At 39.3% G+C, this 15526-nt stretch overlaps 1 protein-coding gene across 3 annotated transcripts in view; it reads left to right on the forward strand.

Moving 5' to 3' along the window:
* MARCHF1 (membrane associated ring-CH-type finger 1) overlaps positions 1-15526 on the forward strand; it is a 214644-nt gene that overhangs the window by 137589 nt on the left and 61529 nt on the right. For all 3 annotated transcript variants that reach the window (XM_075198012.1, XM_075198007.1, XM_075198020.1), the window contains one exon: positions 1177-1324. In XM_075198012.1, the coding sequence (XP_075054113.1) occupies positions 1177-1324 (148 nt within the window). The remainder of the gene's footprint in view (positions 1-1176; positions 1325-15526) is intronic.

The raw sequence follows: 15526 nt of genomic DNA on the forward strand, positions 1-15526 counted from the left end.
GATTTTCCACTTTTTCTATGTCCAGATCAGTTTTTATCAACGTTACAGAACACTTATGGTGAGTGCATGCAATGTGGGGAACTTAATCTCATGTATCAGACTCCCATTGTCCTATATATTGTAAGCTTGTGAGCAGCTTTACCTCTCTGTCTGTCTGTATTACCCAGATTTATTACTGTGTTTGTTCCCAATTGTAAAGCACTACAGAATTTGCTGGTGCTATATTATTAAATGTTGATGATGATGATGATGATGTCACTCGTATCTGCAGCTTAGTAAATTGGCAGAGATTTGGGCAAAAGCATTTTAGTCAGGTCAAATGAGACCAGGTAGCAAGGCTTATTATCCTTGGTGAGGTTAAGCTCTTCAGTTGTCCAAGGACAGTATGGCAGTGATAGTCAGACCTTACTTATACTGTAGCTGCATGGGTGGACCACCACAGCAAGATCTGGTACAATTATGACAGACACAGGCAGACATCTAGGGTCTCCCTGCATCTGTCCTGCTTCCCTTGAGCCACAAAAATTGTGAGATGCATGATGTGCATCAGTGTCTTAGAGTATGTAGTAATGCTGGATATATTAATCTCCCCAAGGGCAAAACTAGGAATGTTTATGGCCTAGGCATGGAGTTTTGTAATTACATACTTCTTGGATAAAGTGATTCCACACCCCTTTTCTATGCTATGCTCACCCTATACAATGATAACTGAAATGGTACTTTGCAGTTGTCCATACATGTAGACAAAACAATTAATAAAAATAGAAATTATACCTCCATTACACAATCACATTGTCACACCATTGACAGCAGTCACATTGCACATATCCCACTGCCATTATATATATATAGTATATATATGTGTGTGTGCGTGTATACACACATATATATATATATACATACATCTATATATATATCTATTTATTTATATATATATATATATATATATATATATATATATATATATATATATATTTAATGCCCATATGTATAAATCTGCTCCCTCTTCTTTTATCCAGCATGATACTGCAAATTCTCTTTCAAATTTGAGTGCACACGGGTGTGATCTTCTGTCACCACATCCTCCTCCCGGTTATACCATGCATATTGATCTGGAAAATGATGTATATTATCCTTTGATAATCAATATTAACAATTTTTTCACTCTCATTTCAGTGGGAAAAACTACAGATGACAAAAAGCGAAAGGCGGAAAATAGTCTGTTCTGTAACTTTTCACATAATTGCCATTACATGTGTAGTATGGTCTCTGTACGTGCTTATAGACCGAACAGCAGAGGAAATCAGGCAAGGGAATGACAACGGTAAGAATGTTTCTACACAAATTTACATAGTCATTTAATATGATATGAATCAGCAAAAATACTGTGATGCATCAGAGAAAATGTAATGAAAATGTAATGTAATTCTAGTGAATGCAGTATTCTTTGTAATACGCCAGTTGATTGTATAAGGCAATGCTCATAATTATATGTGTTGTGCCTTCACTGACAGTCATGCATAACATCATGTTACAAATGAGTCAATTGACATCACATTGCAAATATAAGTTTTACAGGAATTACATCATTAGTAAAAGTTAGACTTTACTATTGTACGGGAGTGACTATCACTACTCTCTGAAGATAAATGATGACATCAAATGTAAGGATGGATTTTACAGGATATTTTTCATATATTTTGTTATTAGTGACCCAAAAACAAGTGTTGCAATGTATTTCTGCATTAAGACACCATGTTCAGTATGTATAACTAGAAGGAAATATACAGGAGAAACATCCATAATATAACAGACTTTAAAAAAACAGAAATCTTTTCATGGGAATCCATCTCGTTCATCAATCTTATGGCATTAACAGAAAATCCTTGGACCATTCTTTATGGCCATGATCATTGAACATACCTAATCATTTTCCGGATGGTGTGGGTTTTAGCTCTTTTCCAGTTAGGCTTAGCAGCTTGTAGCAGCATTAACAGACAAATAGCACACTTTTACGGTTGAAAACCCGATTGGTTGGCTTTTTCTTTGGCATCACAATAAAAGTTGCCATGCTTTTGGTCTGTGCTTAATCAAATAGTAACACAGTTCATGTCAAAATTCCTCTCCACCACAGTTCTAGAGATGCACATAAGAGATGAGAACCCAGATGATCTCTAACCTAATTAACCCCTTCTACAACACATAGGACAATGTCCTGGGAGAAAAAAAAACCTCCTTTCACGGACTTCTCCAGTCACCATCTCATAATGGGTATAGTCAAAGATGACTAATTCTAAATCTATTTATTTCTGCAATAGTCACTACATAAAGTACATTCAAGGTTATCAAGGACCATAACACTGACTGTTGGAAAAAAAACAACATTTTTTTCTCTCCAAAATACTTTATAAAATTACACATCAAAAACATTATTACATAATTTAACATTTACTGTGAATTAAAACTAAATTATATGTTAAATTATATTTCATAAGTGGATATTAGTTAAATGGTTACAGCAGAAAGGACCGCATAGTTTGTAATGTATGAATCCAAAATGTCTCTCTAGATGTCCTTGAAATATATAAAGTGTGTGTGGTACCGCTCGATGGTGAGAGATAAGTCCTAAATGTAAATGGTGGTGTAGTGCGAGATAAAATGAAATGAGTATCTTTTTCCTTTGGGTGGAATCTTCCTGCTTCAGGAAAAGAGAGACACCACCAACCCCACCTCCTGACTGGAGAGATATAAGAGAGAGAGGAAAGCAATGATTTTATTAGTATACTATTATTTTTGAAACTACGTTTTGAACTTAAATGTATTTTTGTAAATATACAAAAGATTTTTACATATTCCAAGACGCAGGTGTAATGTGTGATGTGTAGGGCCAGTGAGAGCTTGGTGTGTATGTTGGTAGGTACTAGAAACAGTGTAATAATATGATTTCTAAATACCACAGATAAGTTCTAAGAGAAAATGAAAGGAACAATAAAAGGAACAAAAGTAACACAGTATCGAACTATACATAAAACAATTTGTAACTCACATAAAACAGCAGAAAGCTTTGATAGTGAGGTGAGGCAAATACAATCACTCTATCAAGGTTACTCCAAGTCTGTCCATATTCCAAGGAATATGCAGCCAATTAGAGTAAATAGGGCTTATTTTAGTTGGTATGTTCTCAGTTATTCCTACTACTACATACTTAAATTCATCCAGACCCTTTACAACAGGATCAATTATACAAAGTAGTGGATGTAATATATCAAGGCACTTACAGTTACCTCCATCATGGGGATGAGAGCTCCAGACCCGCCGGGTTGCGGAGGCAACGTCTGTGGGGAGATACTCCCAGTTGGATTTGGCTTGCTGGAGGGGAGTAAGGAGAGACAGGTGGACGGGTTCCCCAACTCGGCACCCATTCGTTGGCTCAGCTATCGGTGGTGCGCCTTCCTTCTCCGGCATGCTACATAACTCTGAGTGGTGTTTGAATCAGCAGAACTATAAGCTGGTTTGACCGTAAATGGAGGTGGGTTAGAGATGATTTGTTGATGATCCTTAGAAATACTACGTGTTTCACCAGAAACCCTATTTAAGTAAAGTCTTGCATCTATTTAATGGTTCAAAAGTTAAAACTTATACTGCAGATTTTAATAGCCTTATATTCTTGTAAAAGCACTCTTGCAATAAGATACCTCAAAAGTGGCAAAGAATATACAAAGTCTCTGTCCTGACAGCAACTAGTAAAATCTCCCTATTATATTTATACAATATGCATTAATATTATTGCATTAACATGCCAGTGCTCTGCTTTAATGTTTTAAGAAATTAACTTATTGTCTCATTTCGAATTATTTTTGCATAACTTGGTAGACATATGGGGAATAAAAAATAAATTATTTTTTTCTCTATTCAATTCCTGATGTTGATGTATATAAATGTATACAAAACATTACTTTGTGAATAGAAACAGTGCTTTATCTGATGTACCAGATCAGGCATCTAAATCCTATTATGATGGTACTTTTCAATCGCCAATCTCTTTATTTTTATTTTTTCTAAGATTCAGCCACTATCACTATGTCTGTGATGGAATCTTGGGGTTTGAGTCAGTCTTATATCAGGACTGGTCCTTAGGGATCACCCAATATTTGTTGCTTTTGTCTAGCGATCACCGGGCTACATAGCAAAATGTTTTTCCTCTGGAGGCTCCGTCTCTTCTCTTCTGCCAATAAAGAGGTGCCAATGTCTACATGCTTATCACAGTTTCACTGTGATAATTATTTTGAAAACCATGGAGTGAATGGACCTGCACATTCTGCTTCTTTCCATCACAAGACCCCATAGCAATCACATGGGACACATAGGCTGTTACAGCGTTAGTTAGACCACTGTGTTTCAGTACAGAATGCATATAAATGTTTGTGTAGAAGAGTCTACTAAAACATGAATGTTACTCCTCTTTATTGCTTCCAAGTGCATCTACAAGTAGCTATCATTAAAAAAGAAAGCAGCACTACGTGATGTAGAACATAGAAGAGCTGCAACCCAGTTAAACAACTGGAGAGACTGTGACAATGGACAGTATTTAACCAGTGTAAGAAACGTTAAATATTTAAATCTTGTATTTGATCATCTTTAAGTGAAACAATTAATGTGAGGTAACCCATCTACCAATATGGAAGCGCTGAGAGCTATGCATATTATATATATATATATATATATATATATATATATATTAAAATTTATAGCAGAAGACCAATATATTGTTGAAGAGTCACTAATCCTAAAATGTGGATTTCATTTTATAAAAGTGTTGCATTCCATTGCCTATTGGATTATATTTTGCAGACTTTCTATTCATAAGTCTAGTGAAAGAGAATATAATTAGTCTATCTGAAGTTAATGTAGATGATAGCAGATGACACTAACTTGAAGTAAGGTAGAATTTTCATGGGAACTATTCCAAACTATATTTTGTTGAATTCCACATCACAATTTTTGTATGCAATGCATAAAATAGACACAGAAGTAAAACATACATTGGCAAATATAGCCTACATATAGCATACTGTAAATTAACTGTATGGTTGGAAAAGAAGGGCTTTGCATCACCTCCTGCTGCTACCACGTGTCTCGAGTATTTTTTATTTTTTTTTCATTTAAACTTTATTTCTATTTTCTTGGGCACTATTTGTTGTCCTAAAAGGAAGTTCAGACTCCTGTATTTCTCTCTTTTCAATGAGGTAAATAACAACGTATGTTATATGGAATGTGAAACATTTTAACTCCTGTCATAGAATGGGAACTTTTTATTTAAAAACTTTAAAAACTGTGGGGACTATGCGGTAGTATGCCATACTGCCACCTCTCCTACCAGGGCTGGATTAGGGGTTCAGGGTACCCAAGGCTAATACACTTGTAGTGCCCCCCCCCTCCCCCGCACCTTACATGTTAAAACTGTATAGCAGAATGGAGCACTACTGAGGGTGAAGATATGAAGATGGAGAGGGAGGGGGCTGATACATCTACTACTGACACCATTCTTGTCTTTCCTACTCGCTTATCATCAAGCGTCCGCCAAAGGATGACTCATTGTCCTCAGTCTTTGTCATAGGAATATGTCAAGATTTTAACCTTGCTACATATTTTTTCCTGTTTTTTTTCTTTTGGAGAACAAATATTGTCTTATAATTGTAAATGAATTTCAGTTTATACTTTTCCCTGTCACAATTTTGCACCCGCCAAAATCTTACAATATATATATATATATATATATATATATATATATATATATATATATAGTGCCACACCCCTCCCCAAGAAGTCTGCAGGGGAGAGCTGCAGTCAGGGTTATATCCTTACACAGTCTAACTCATAGCCTGCACACAAACAGGTGGTCTAATAAGGTAATTAGATCAAAGGGAGGAGAATTATATTTAAGCCTGTCTTTTCAGTTGTAAGGGGTGACTGATGTTGAATAAGTCAGTCAGTGGATAGAGAGTTGGTTTGTAATAGTTAACATTAGGGTCACCAGGAGATGTTGGCAACTCAATATTGCTTACTGGTGTTATCCTAACAAGAATGCATGTTTTTATTGTGATGTGAACAATAAATCACTGTTTGATTTCAAGCAAGAAGTTGTTGGAAACTCTACAATATATAATATTTATACACACACACCTTTAGGTGCTGTATCTTGCATAAAATAGCTCTGCACATGCTCAGAAATAGACCTAACGCCAATGAACACAATTACATGCAATTTATGACTTAAAGGGCAGAAAAATAGTGGGAAGGTTGGATGGACATAGGCAATGTACAGTAAGAAACAATATAGACAGTTAAGAAAAGTGCAAATCTCCTATAACAAAGAAATCATACCACCACAGATTTATAAAACCACATATAGCAATTTAATTAATGTAAAATACATGCAAAAGATATATACACAATAATAAGAAATAATTAAAAATACTTAAAAAACGAATATAAAAAAGTAGCATCATTGGATCTACAGTGCACTAGTAGAACATAGTCATCTTGTAAGTAACAATCCTTCAAATAAATATTTCACATTCAGGATTCGGACTATCAACCTTTAGGGGTTAGATTTACTAACAGGCGTGTTTGTAAATCGGCCGACTTTGGCGGCGGTTTAGCCATCGCCGGATTTACTAAGGCTAAACCCGCCGTCCAAACGGCCAAAAATGATGTTGTCAAACCCGCCTCTGTATAAAGCACCATGTCGGTTTCAACAATGTTCAACATACAAACAGCCGGATTTACTATTAGGGGGTTTATAAAGCCGCCGGAAAACCGCCATTCAAAAGACCAAAATGAAAGCGCTGCTTGTGAGTGGCGAGATTGCTCAGTGTGCTGTTTCAGGTATTTTGACATTCAGAACGGAAGGGAAAGGGCCATTTTCATGGACATAGTTTGCTCCTTTGGAATTGTATATGTGAAATGGCCACAGTGTCTTGTAATTTAAGTGAACAGGTGTTTTTTTATTTTTTTCATTTTTCCCCACCATGCAATCTATTTACTGATTTCAACATTTGTTTATTTTTTTCAATTGCAACAAATCCTCATGAATACTGGTGTTTGGGCAAAATCAGGATGCACAATATGTAATTACATAGGTAACCCTTATTAGAGTGTAAAAGCTATCCAAAATTTACCAATGAAAAAATAGGTTTCAGGCTGATGACTCCTCTGCTGCATCCTCAGACATCTGCACAGCAAAAATTCAATGAGGCACACATAGCCACTAGCAGAGGTGTGTTACCTTTGTACTCTTGTAAACCTGGTTCAGGTTCCGAGAATAATCTGGTGGGGTGGCTATGTATGCACCTGAAAAGGTGTCTGATATTATCCTGGCTGGCTGTTTGATACATAGCTTTACAACAACTTACCCCACCGATTATTGCAGTAGAAAGTGAACAAGTAGGGGTCCGTGTCCCATCTGGTGATGTGCAGTACACAGAGGGGGGGAGGCAGATTAGAGTCCGTCTCATTACAAACTACTTTACCTGTAAGGTCATATTTTGAAAAAGTTTTATTGCTATAAAATGTATTTGATGTCATTGCAATTTATTTTTTACCTTAAATTTATAAGTAGATTGGAACCTTAAAACAGAGGATAGTGTGTACTCCTCATGTGGTGCATGTGAACCTCCTTGAAAAGTTACAGTCAAATGTCAATGTGTAAGTGAAATTAGTGCATTGCTTTTTACAAGCAGTATACTCTTGATTACTTTGCAAAAATGAAAGACAGATGCATTGAAATATAACTGCATTTATTGCATTAGAACACATTAGAAATTAATGTACAATGCATACACATGCATAACAAAACATAAAAACAAAATATGTTTTGGACACTAGCGCCGCCTTTTTGCAGGCACCTCACCACCTCGAAAGCCACTATCTCCTCTTCCTCGCCCACCCCTGGTGCGAGCACCTCTCCTTGGAGGAGTACTCTGTGCCAATCTGCTTGGCGTACTAGCTGTACTGGTGGTGGCGGAGGAAAAAGGTGCCGGCAAGCGGGCAATGAGTTCCTGCTGTAGTTGGCCTGCCAGCCGAGTCACGTTCGCATTCCACTCGTGAACGGATGAATGTAATGCCTCCACAGCCCCAGTCATTTGGGCCATCTGCACATTGGTTTGTTCCCATGCATTAGCCAGACGGTTGATTGCAGCAGGTATCCGGCTATTTGTGCGGTGTAACCGCCTCAAATGGCCCGCAATTTGGGACATGTGGCGCGTTTGGCTCTCCATGAACATTGTTTGCTGCTGCTGGAATGCGCCAATAGATAGCGCCATTTCTCTGGCTGGGTCCATACTTTGCGGTGCAGGTTGCTGGTGTGCTGGGGCTTCAGCAGGGCCAGATGCAACATCCTGGAAACCAGACACAGGGGCATCCACTGTTTCCAGGGTGATTGTCGTTTGCTCATCTGGCTCAGAGGACATTTGCAGGGACTCCGCCTGAGGTGCCTGGTATGAAGAGGGCCCTGTGTATGAAAAATGACGGTAAGTATATAGGATATAATATGTTTGTATGTTGCATTCTGAACACTGGCTAGGAAAGAATAATCTTTAGCAACTAGAGATTGTTTCACAATGTTTGCATTCCTGATTTCTTGTCCTATGCTACCTGCTTCAGGATGCACTTTTTATCTTTTGAATACACATTATCATTTGGACTATGTATGGCTGAGGGGGGTAAAACAGCAAAGTATTTTTAACCTACAAATATGAGGATTTAGTCAGCCAAATTCTGCTAGACCGTGCTTTGGGGTAAACTAATACTATTTTAGTACTCCCTCTGTGTAGTACATGCTGGGGTATTTTGAGTAAACTGCGTGGTTGCAAAAGTGGAGATGTTGCCATTCTTTTGTTGAATGCAATACATAAAGTAAAGGTATATTCTGATTGTTTGCTATAGGAAACATCTCAGTTTGGTAAATGTAGCCCTAAGTTCTCATTGCAAACCATAAAAAAAATGACAGCAACATTTGCACAGAAAATCAATTAACACCTGCTTGCTCGTCTGTGCCCGAATCTCTCACTGAAGGTGGAGGTGTAGGTCTCGGACTGGGACTGTACTGTGGTCCTGGCGAATCTGGATGTATTTGAAAAAGCATACAATGTATTTGCAGCAAAAAACAATTTCAAAATATACAGCTTATTTCAAAAATGTGCTTGCAAATAAAAAAACAGTTTTTTTTAAAAAAAAAAAAAACCTTTACAAACTAATAGAGTACAAAATACACTTGAAAAAGAAAAAAGTCACTTTTATAAAGCAAAAAGCATTTAAAAAAAGAAAAAAGCATTTTTACAAACAAAAAAACATTTTAAATACTGTTAGGGTAAAAAAAACAAATAATTTACCAACTACTTGGCCAAAAGAGGGCGAATCAGTATCCTGCACATTTATGCCCTCTACAATCTCAGCCGGCATTATCTGGCGCAGCTCCCCCTCGTAACTGGTGTACTCTACACGAAGTGGGGGGCCACCACCCGTGCGCCTTGTAGACCTCCTTTCCTGGGCCATTTTTTCCTTCAGCCTCCTCTTAATGTCAGAGAAGCGCTTGCGGCAGTGCGCCACTGTCCACTTCAGTGGGCCCACCGCGTTCACGGCATCGCAGACACGCCCCCACAATTGGTGACGCCGCCTTAGAGGAGTCCGGGCTGCCAGGTTGCCTAGGATGACCTCATAACAGGGAATAATATTGTGCACCAGCACACAATTCTCATCATGTGAGAAACGCACATTCCTCCCTGTCTTTGTCTTCCTGCCCTGTCCTGTCTCCTCAAACTCTCCCTCTCCCTCCTCTGACCCCTCAACCTCCAACTCCCTCTCCTCAGCCTGTTCTCCCCTCCTATCTCTGGACATTTTCACACAGAGAAACACAAAACACCGAAGGACTGACAAACACAAAGGACAAACTAGACTAACTACAGACACACTCTCAACACAGGCACACACAAGTAACACAGACAAAGGACAAGTCAAATACAAAAAATACAAGACAGAAAATAAATGAGAAAAGAAATGTACAAAACAGAAAAATACCACAGGACTACTCACACTTCAATCAGATATTGCTCCACCAAACTCCAACTCTCACCAACTATCACAAAGCACAATCCTCCAAACTCCTCTCACAAAACTCCTCAAAACCCTATCAAAAAAAAAGTGGCAGGCCAGTGGTTTATATAGGGCTTGTGATGTCAAATCTCCTGACTTTGAAAATAGCCAATAGTAACAGGCCATGAGTAAAAAAAAACGCCTTCACACAAAAGCGCCGTTATTTAAAGCAAAAGCGCCATGTTCTATTCAAAGCCGCCGGCGGCTTTGAGCATTACATCCCGCCGTGACATCGCCGGCAGCTTCAAATTGAAGATGAAATGCACCCATTAGTAAATCCAGCTGTTTGCAATGCAAACCCGCCGGAAAACCGCCGCGATGCATGGCTTCTGGAAAGTTGGCGTCCTTTTTTGAAAATGCAAAAATGTATTATAATGCAAACCCTGAATGATTAGGCCCTTTAGTTAAAACAAAACACTCCATTATGGCCAGCTAAAAGTACCCCATTGGACAGGCATATATAAGCAATATCTGGATATTTGTTGTCAATCAAATACAAACCTCTACCAGCCCCATCTCACTAATATTTAGTATTCTAGTGATTGCTGAGACCACCCATGTGACCACCACACAATCATGAGATTCTGCCCCCCAAAGCTGCTCTATTTTTTAAATACCCCCTGCAGCCATTTTTCCTAACCACAACCCCCCCCCCCCCGCACAGCCATTTTCCTTAACCCCTGCTGCAGCCATTTTCTTTACCTCCCACCCTGCATCCATCCCCCTTGCAGCTATTTTCCTTACCTCCACTCTGCTAGCTAGCTATCCCCCCCCCCGTCACATCAAAACTCCCCCAGTCACATATATCAGCCCCCCTCCTCTGCCCTCCTTCATACATATCAACCTCTCTACCTCCCTATAGATTTTCATGGCAGCCCCCCCTCCCACCCTATAGATTTGTATGACAGTCCCCCTCTCCCTCCCTATACATATGCATGACAGTCCCCCCTCTCCCTCCCTATAGATATGCAGGGTAGTCCCCCCCCTCCCTATAGATATGCAGGGTAGTTCCCCCCCTCCCTTTAGATATGCAGGGTAGTTCCCCCCCTTCCTATAGATATGCAGGGCAGTTCCCCCTCCCTATAGATATGCAGGGCAGTTCTCCCCCTCCCTATAGATATGCAGGGCAGTGCCCCCCCTCCTTATAGATATGCAGGGCAGTCCCCCCCCTCCTTATAGATATGCAGGGCAGTTCCCCCCCCTCCCTATAGATATGCAGGGCAGTTCCCCCCTCCCTATAGATATGCAGGGCAGTTCCCCCCCCTCCCTATAGATATGCAGGGCAGTTCCCCCCCCCCTCCCTATAGATATGCAAGGCAGTTCCCCCCCCTATAGATATGCAGGGCAGTTCCCCCCCCTCCCTATAGATATGCAGGGCAGTTCCCCCCCTCCCTATAGATATGCAGGGCAGTTCCCCCCCCTCCCTATAGATATGCAGGGCAGTTCCCCCCCCTCCCTATAGATATGCAGGGCAGTTCCCCCCCTCTCCCTATAGATAAGCAGGGCAGTTCCCCCCCTCCCTATAGATATGCAGGGCAGTTCCCCCCTTCACTTACCTGTAGTCGATCCTCTCCTCAGATCACCAGATAGGAAGTGAAGACGTCCTGCTTCCTGTCTGCTGCACAGCAACAGGCAGCCTGGCGATTGGCTGTGTGGTGCTAACAACTAACCACCAATGGTCAAGTGATCGTCGAGCCCTCCACCCCCCCCCCGCGGCGATCCCCAGCGGCGACCCCCCCCCCCTCCCCATCCAGAAAAAAAAAATGAATGAAGAAAAAAAAAAAAAAATGTAAAAAAAAAAAAAAAAAACTATTTAAAAAAAAAAATATATACCCACAGTGCAGCGCCCCCCGGGACCCAGCGCCCCAGGCTGCAGCCTGGTCAGCCTAGTGGTTGATCAGGCCCTGTCCGTATGTCGATTTTAGAGTATATTACATTCCCAGATAGACTTCTTAGGAGGCATATCCTTTACCAGTGCAGGAGGCCTGGTGCAAAGATATATGATGATAATGATAACACCAGCAGCACTATCTAGTTGGTTGCTTGCATGTAGACCCCTCTAGCCGAAAGTACTTCATTCATTGGCTATAGTATGTCTAGTTGTGGCCGTCTATTTGGATTTCTTGTTTGTCATTTTCATTTGGACTACTACAGGAAAGAATAAGTCACCCCCATGCTATTATCATACTATTTTAAACATACATGTTCAATTATAACAAAAGAAAAGTATTATATTGTATTTATTACCAGCCTTATATGGTTTATTTCATAAAAATAACATTCATATGTACAAATTCATTCTGAGAACAACTTGTGTTTTATTTATTTAATTCAGAGACAAACATGAGTATATTGGCTTGATGAACTGCAGGGTACCAGCTATACAATTTGTAGCAGATGTCAGTTAGCTGTTAACAAGAAATGTATTTCTTAGGACAGCTATATAAAAGTGTTAGGCAGCATGACATGACAGGTAAGAGACTAGCAAGGCCATTAAAGGGATTTATTTGTATTTGTGAAAGACTCCATGAAAGTAACTGTGGAATAGCTGCAGGTATTTTCTTATTTCTAGCTACAATAAGTTCAATAAGTTATTTGGTATTTTCATTATTTGGGGATTTTTTTTTTCATTATTCAGTTCAATTTTGGACAACTCTTTTCAGGTAAGTACTGCCTGAGCGAGACGCCGCTTACACGTTATAAATTATGTCCAGCCCTAATTAAGTAGAGCAGCCTGTATGTATTCTGTATTAATGTATTTTATTATTTAATTTTAATGAATGTGGTTGGGTGGATAGAGTGGATAAGGTGGGATTTTGTCGGTTCAGAGTGGGAGCTTATTTTGTCCCAGATTACACTTATAAATTCTGGGAGGTATGACGGTGTTTAAATTTCCCATTTTTCAGTTACCAGAGCTTTTCTTTAGATTTTGCCCATAGTTTAACTTTTAACAAGTCTACTAGTAAATCTTTTTTTAATTTTCCAGACAGAAAAAAAGTAATTCAATAGTGAGTGAATTAATGGATCAAAAAACGCATTTGTAGCCTAAATTTGATCAATTTGTTAGATAATTTGTTTTTTCAATTGCACTTATGGAACATTGCCTTATAGGCAACTTTCCAATGTTTTGATTCAAAACCAGTAATGGACAAAATTTGTCAAATGTGCCCAGTTGTTCATAGCCAGCGAATATACATTAGGGCTCCTTTGTACAGTGGAAAAGTCTGATGTGCATCACATCTCATTATGCACAAATTTACCTATCTTCAACCGTACAGTTGCTACATATGAACTTGTCCCTCTTCTGCTTTTTAGTGGTTCATCTGCAGATACACAAACAACAAGATTTTGTGAATGTTCGGTCTAACACTAAAATGTTATTGTCTGGAAAACTAAAAACGTAACTGAAGGTGCCACATACAATCAAATTTTACCCACCCTCTTCAATACATTTAACTTTTACTTGTTGCTTGTTCAAAACTTGTTTATGTGTTATAATTATAGGAAATGTACATCGGGACTATCTTCATTACTAGTGTCACTATTTAGAAAAATGGGGGTTCCTTTATCAACATGGGGTTAACTCATTATGCCATATTGCTGCTTATCACAGTGATACTTAAGTGATGAGGAGGAGAAATAGATGGTTACTATGGGAAAAATCAATGAAATACTTCTAGGCTCCTACTAACATTATTATTATATTTTGTACAGTTATTGAAGATACAAAAACATTTTTAATAATAAAATTTTAGCCCCTCACCTGATGTATTGGGGAGTGTATGATAAAATATCCAACCTGGTACTAGATAAGGACAAGGGCTTTATGCACTACAGTTAGATGCAAGCAGCTTTCCCTTTAGAGGACATACATATCAATCATCCTTGCAGTCGGAATAAAGTCCAGACTGAGCGGGACAGTCACACAAAATTGGGACTACCTCATCAGAATCAGGACAGCTGGCTACCATTGCCTGGGAATTTGAAGTGGATAGGAAGAGTTGGAGGGCAGCCTAGCACTGATAATGATAGCCACACCCCTTGCATATACTTTGGCGTGTGGAATGGAAACCCCCCTCTTGAAATCCTGTTTACCTCTGCTCATTGTTAGCGTTGATCAAGCTCTGAGTGAATTATTTGGGGTACATGTATTAAGCCATATATGGATCAAAGAATTGTTCATTTCTACTCCTTTCTCTGCATTTGCCTCCGCTTGGCGCAGCCATTTACTTTGAGGAATTCCTGGGGGAGGAGTCGGGGGAAGCTAGAGCATGCATGCATGTATATCAGTGAGTTTTTTCATTGCCTCAAAATATTTTTTCTCCAAGCAGAGCTGCTTTTTATGTAAGAAACATTTCTTAAATATGGTACCACACTGCTCCACAAACTGAGCACTGCAATAGTGCAGAGGCTCTCTGCATGTAAAACAGTTGTATATAAAAATTAGAACTACTGGTATTAGCAGTATTAGAAACAGCAATATAACTGATTAAGAGATATAATGCAGGTAATGAAAGAAATGGTATGCTGTTTGCCTAAATATAATCAGGAGATGAGAGATGGAACTAGCAAGCTGTGGGCCCCGATGCAGGGAAGCAGGGTGGAGTGAACCGGGGACAACAGCTCGCTAGTTCCCCATGCAGTGGGCCTCATTATCTCCATGGGCCCCGGTGCAACGCACCTGCTGCCCCAAAGGTAGTTCCGCCACTGATAGGTGGCACATACATTATATGTGAATAGGAATAATAGAGAATCAAGAGTAAATAATCCAATAAATACTTATTAAAACAATGAGTGAATGCATAATTGATGGATTAAATATAAAAAACAAAGAAGTATGCAAATTGTGTCAGTAGTGATCCGTTTGTTTAGAAATCGTTTCAAACACATTCCTCAACCGATTTATGGTTTTGTTTTTGTAAGTAGAGGCTGATGCCTCTGAGGTGGGAGCTGGCACAGTTCTTTCTCACTGCTCATAGTGTTCCTTTTGTCTGGAGATCTTTCTCTACCAAAATATATTCCAACAGGAACTGCGACCAGTTAAATGGGCATTTTGGGCACCACTGATTACAGGATGCGCTACACCCTGTCATGATATGTTCTGATTACAAAAAAATAGAATATATTGAATCTACTAAAAGACTGAATTCCAGGCAGGCTTGATGGCCCTTGTTTTTCTCATTATTCAACTTTAACATCACATGTACACAAAGAACTAATACATCAAAGTTTGCGTTCTGAATGTTAGTACATAAAGCCCTTGGTATAGTAAACCGTGGAAAGACTTTTTGAAACTACAGAGGCTCCAATATTTGGATATGTAATCACTGGCTGAGTTGCACATGGATCCTGGAAAGGTTCAAGCTATATTTGG

The sequence above is a fragment of the Mixophyes fleayi genome, chromosome 1, assembly GCF_038048845.1.
Source record: "Mixophyes fleayi isolate aMixFle1 chromosome 1, aMixFle1.hap1, whole genome shotgun sequence".
Classification (NCBI taxonomy): domain Eukaryota; kingdom Metazoa; phylum Chordata; class Amphibia; order Anura; family Limnodynastidae; genus Mixophyes; species Mixophyes fleayi.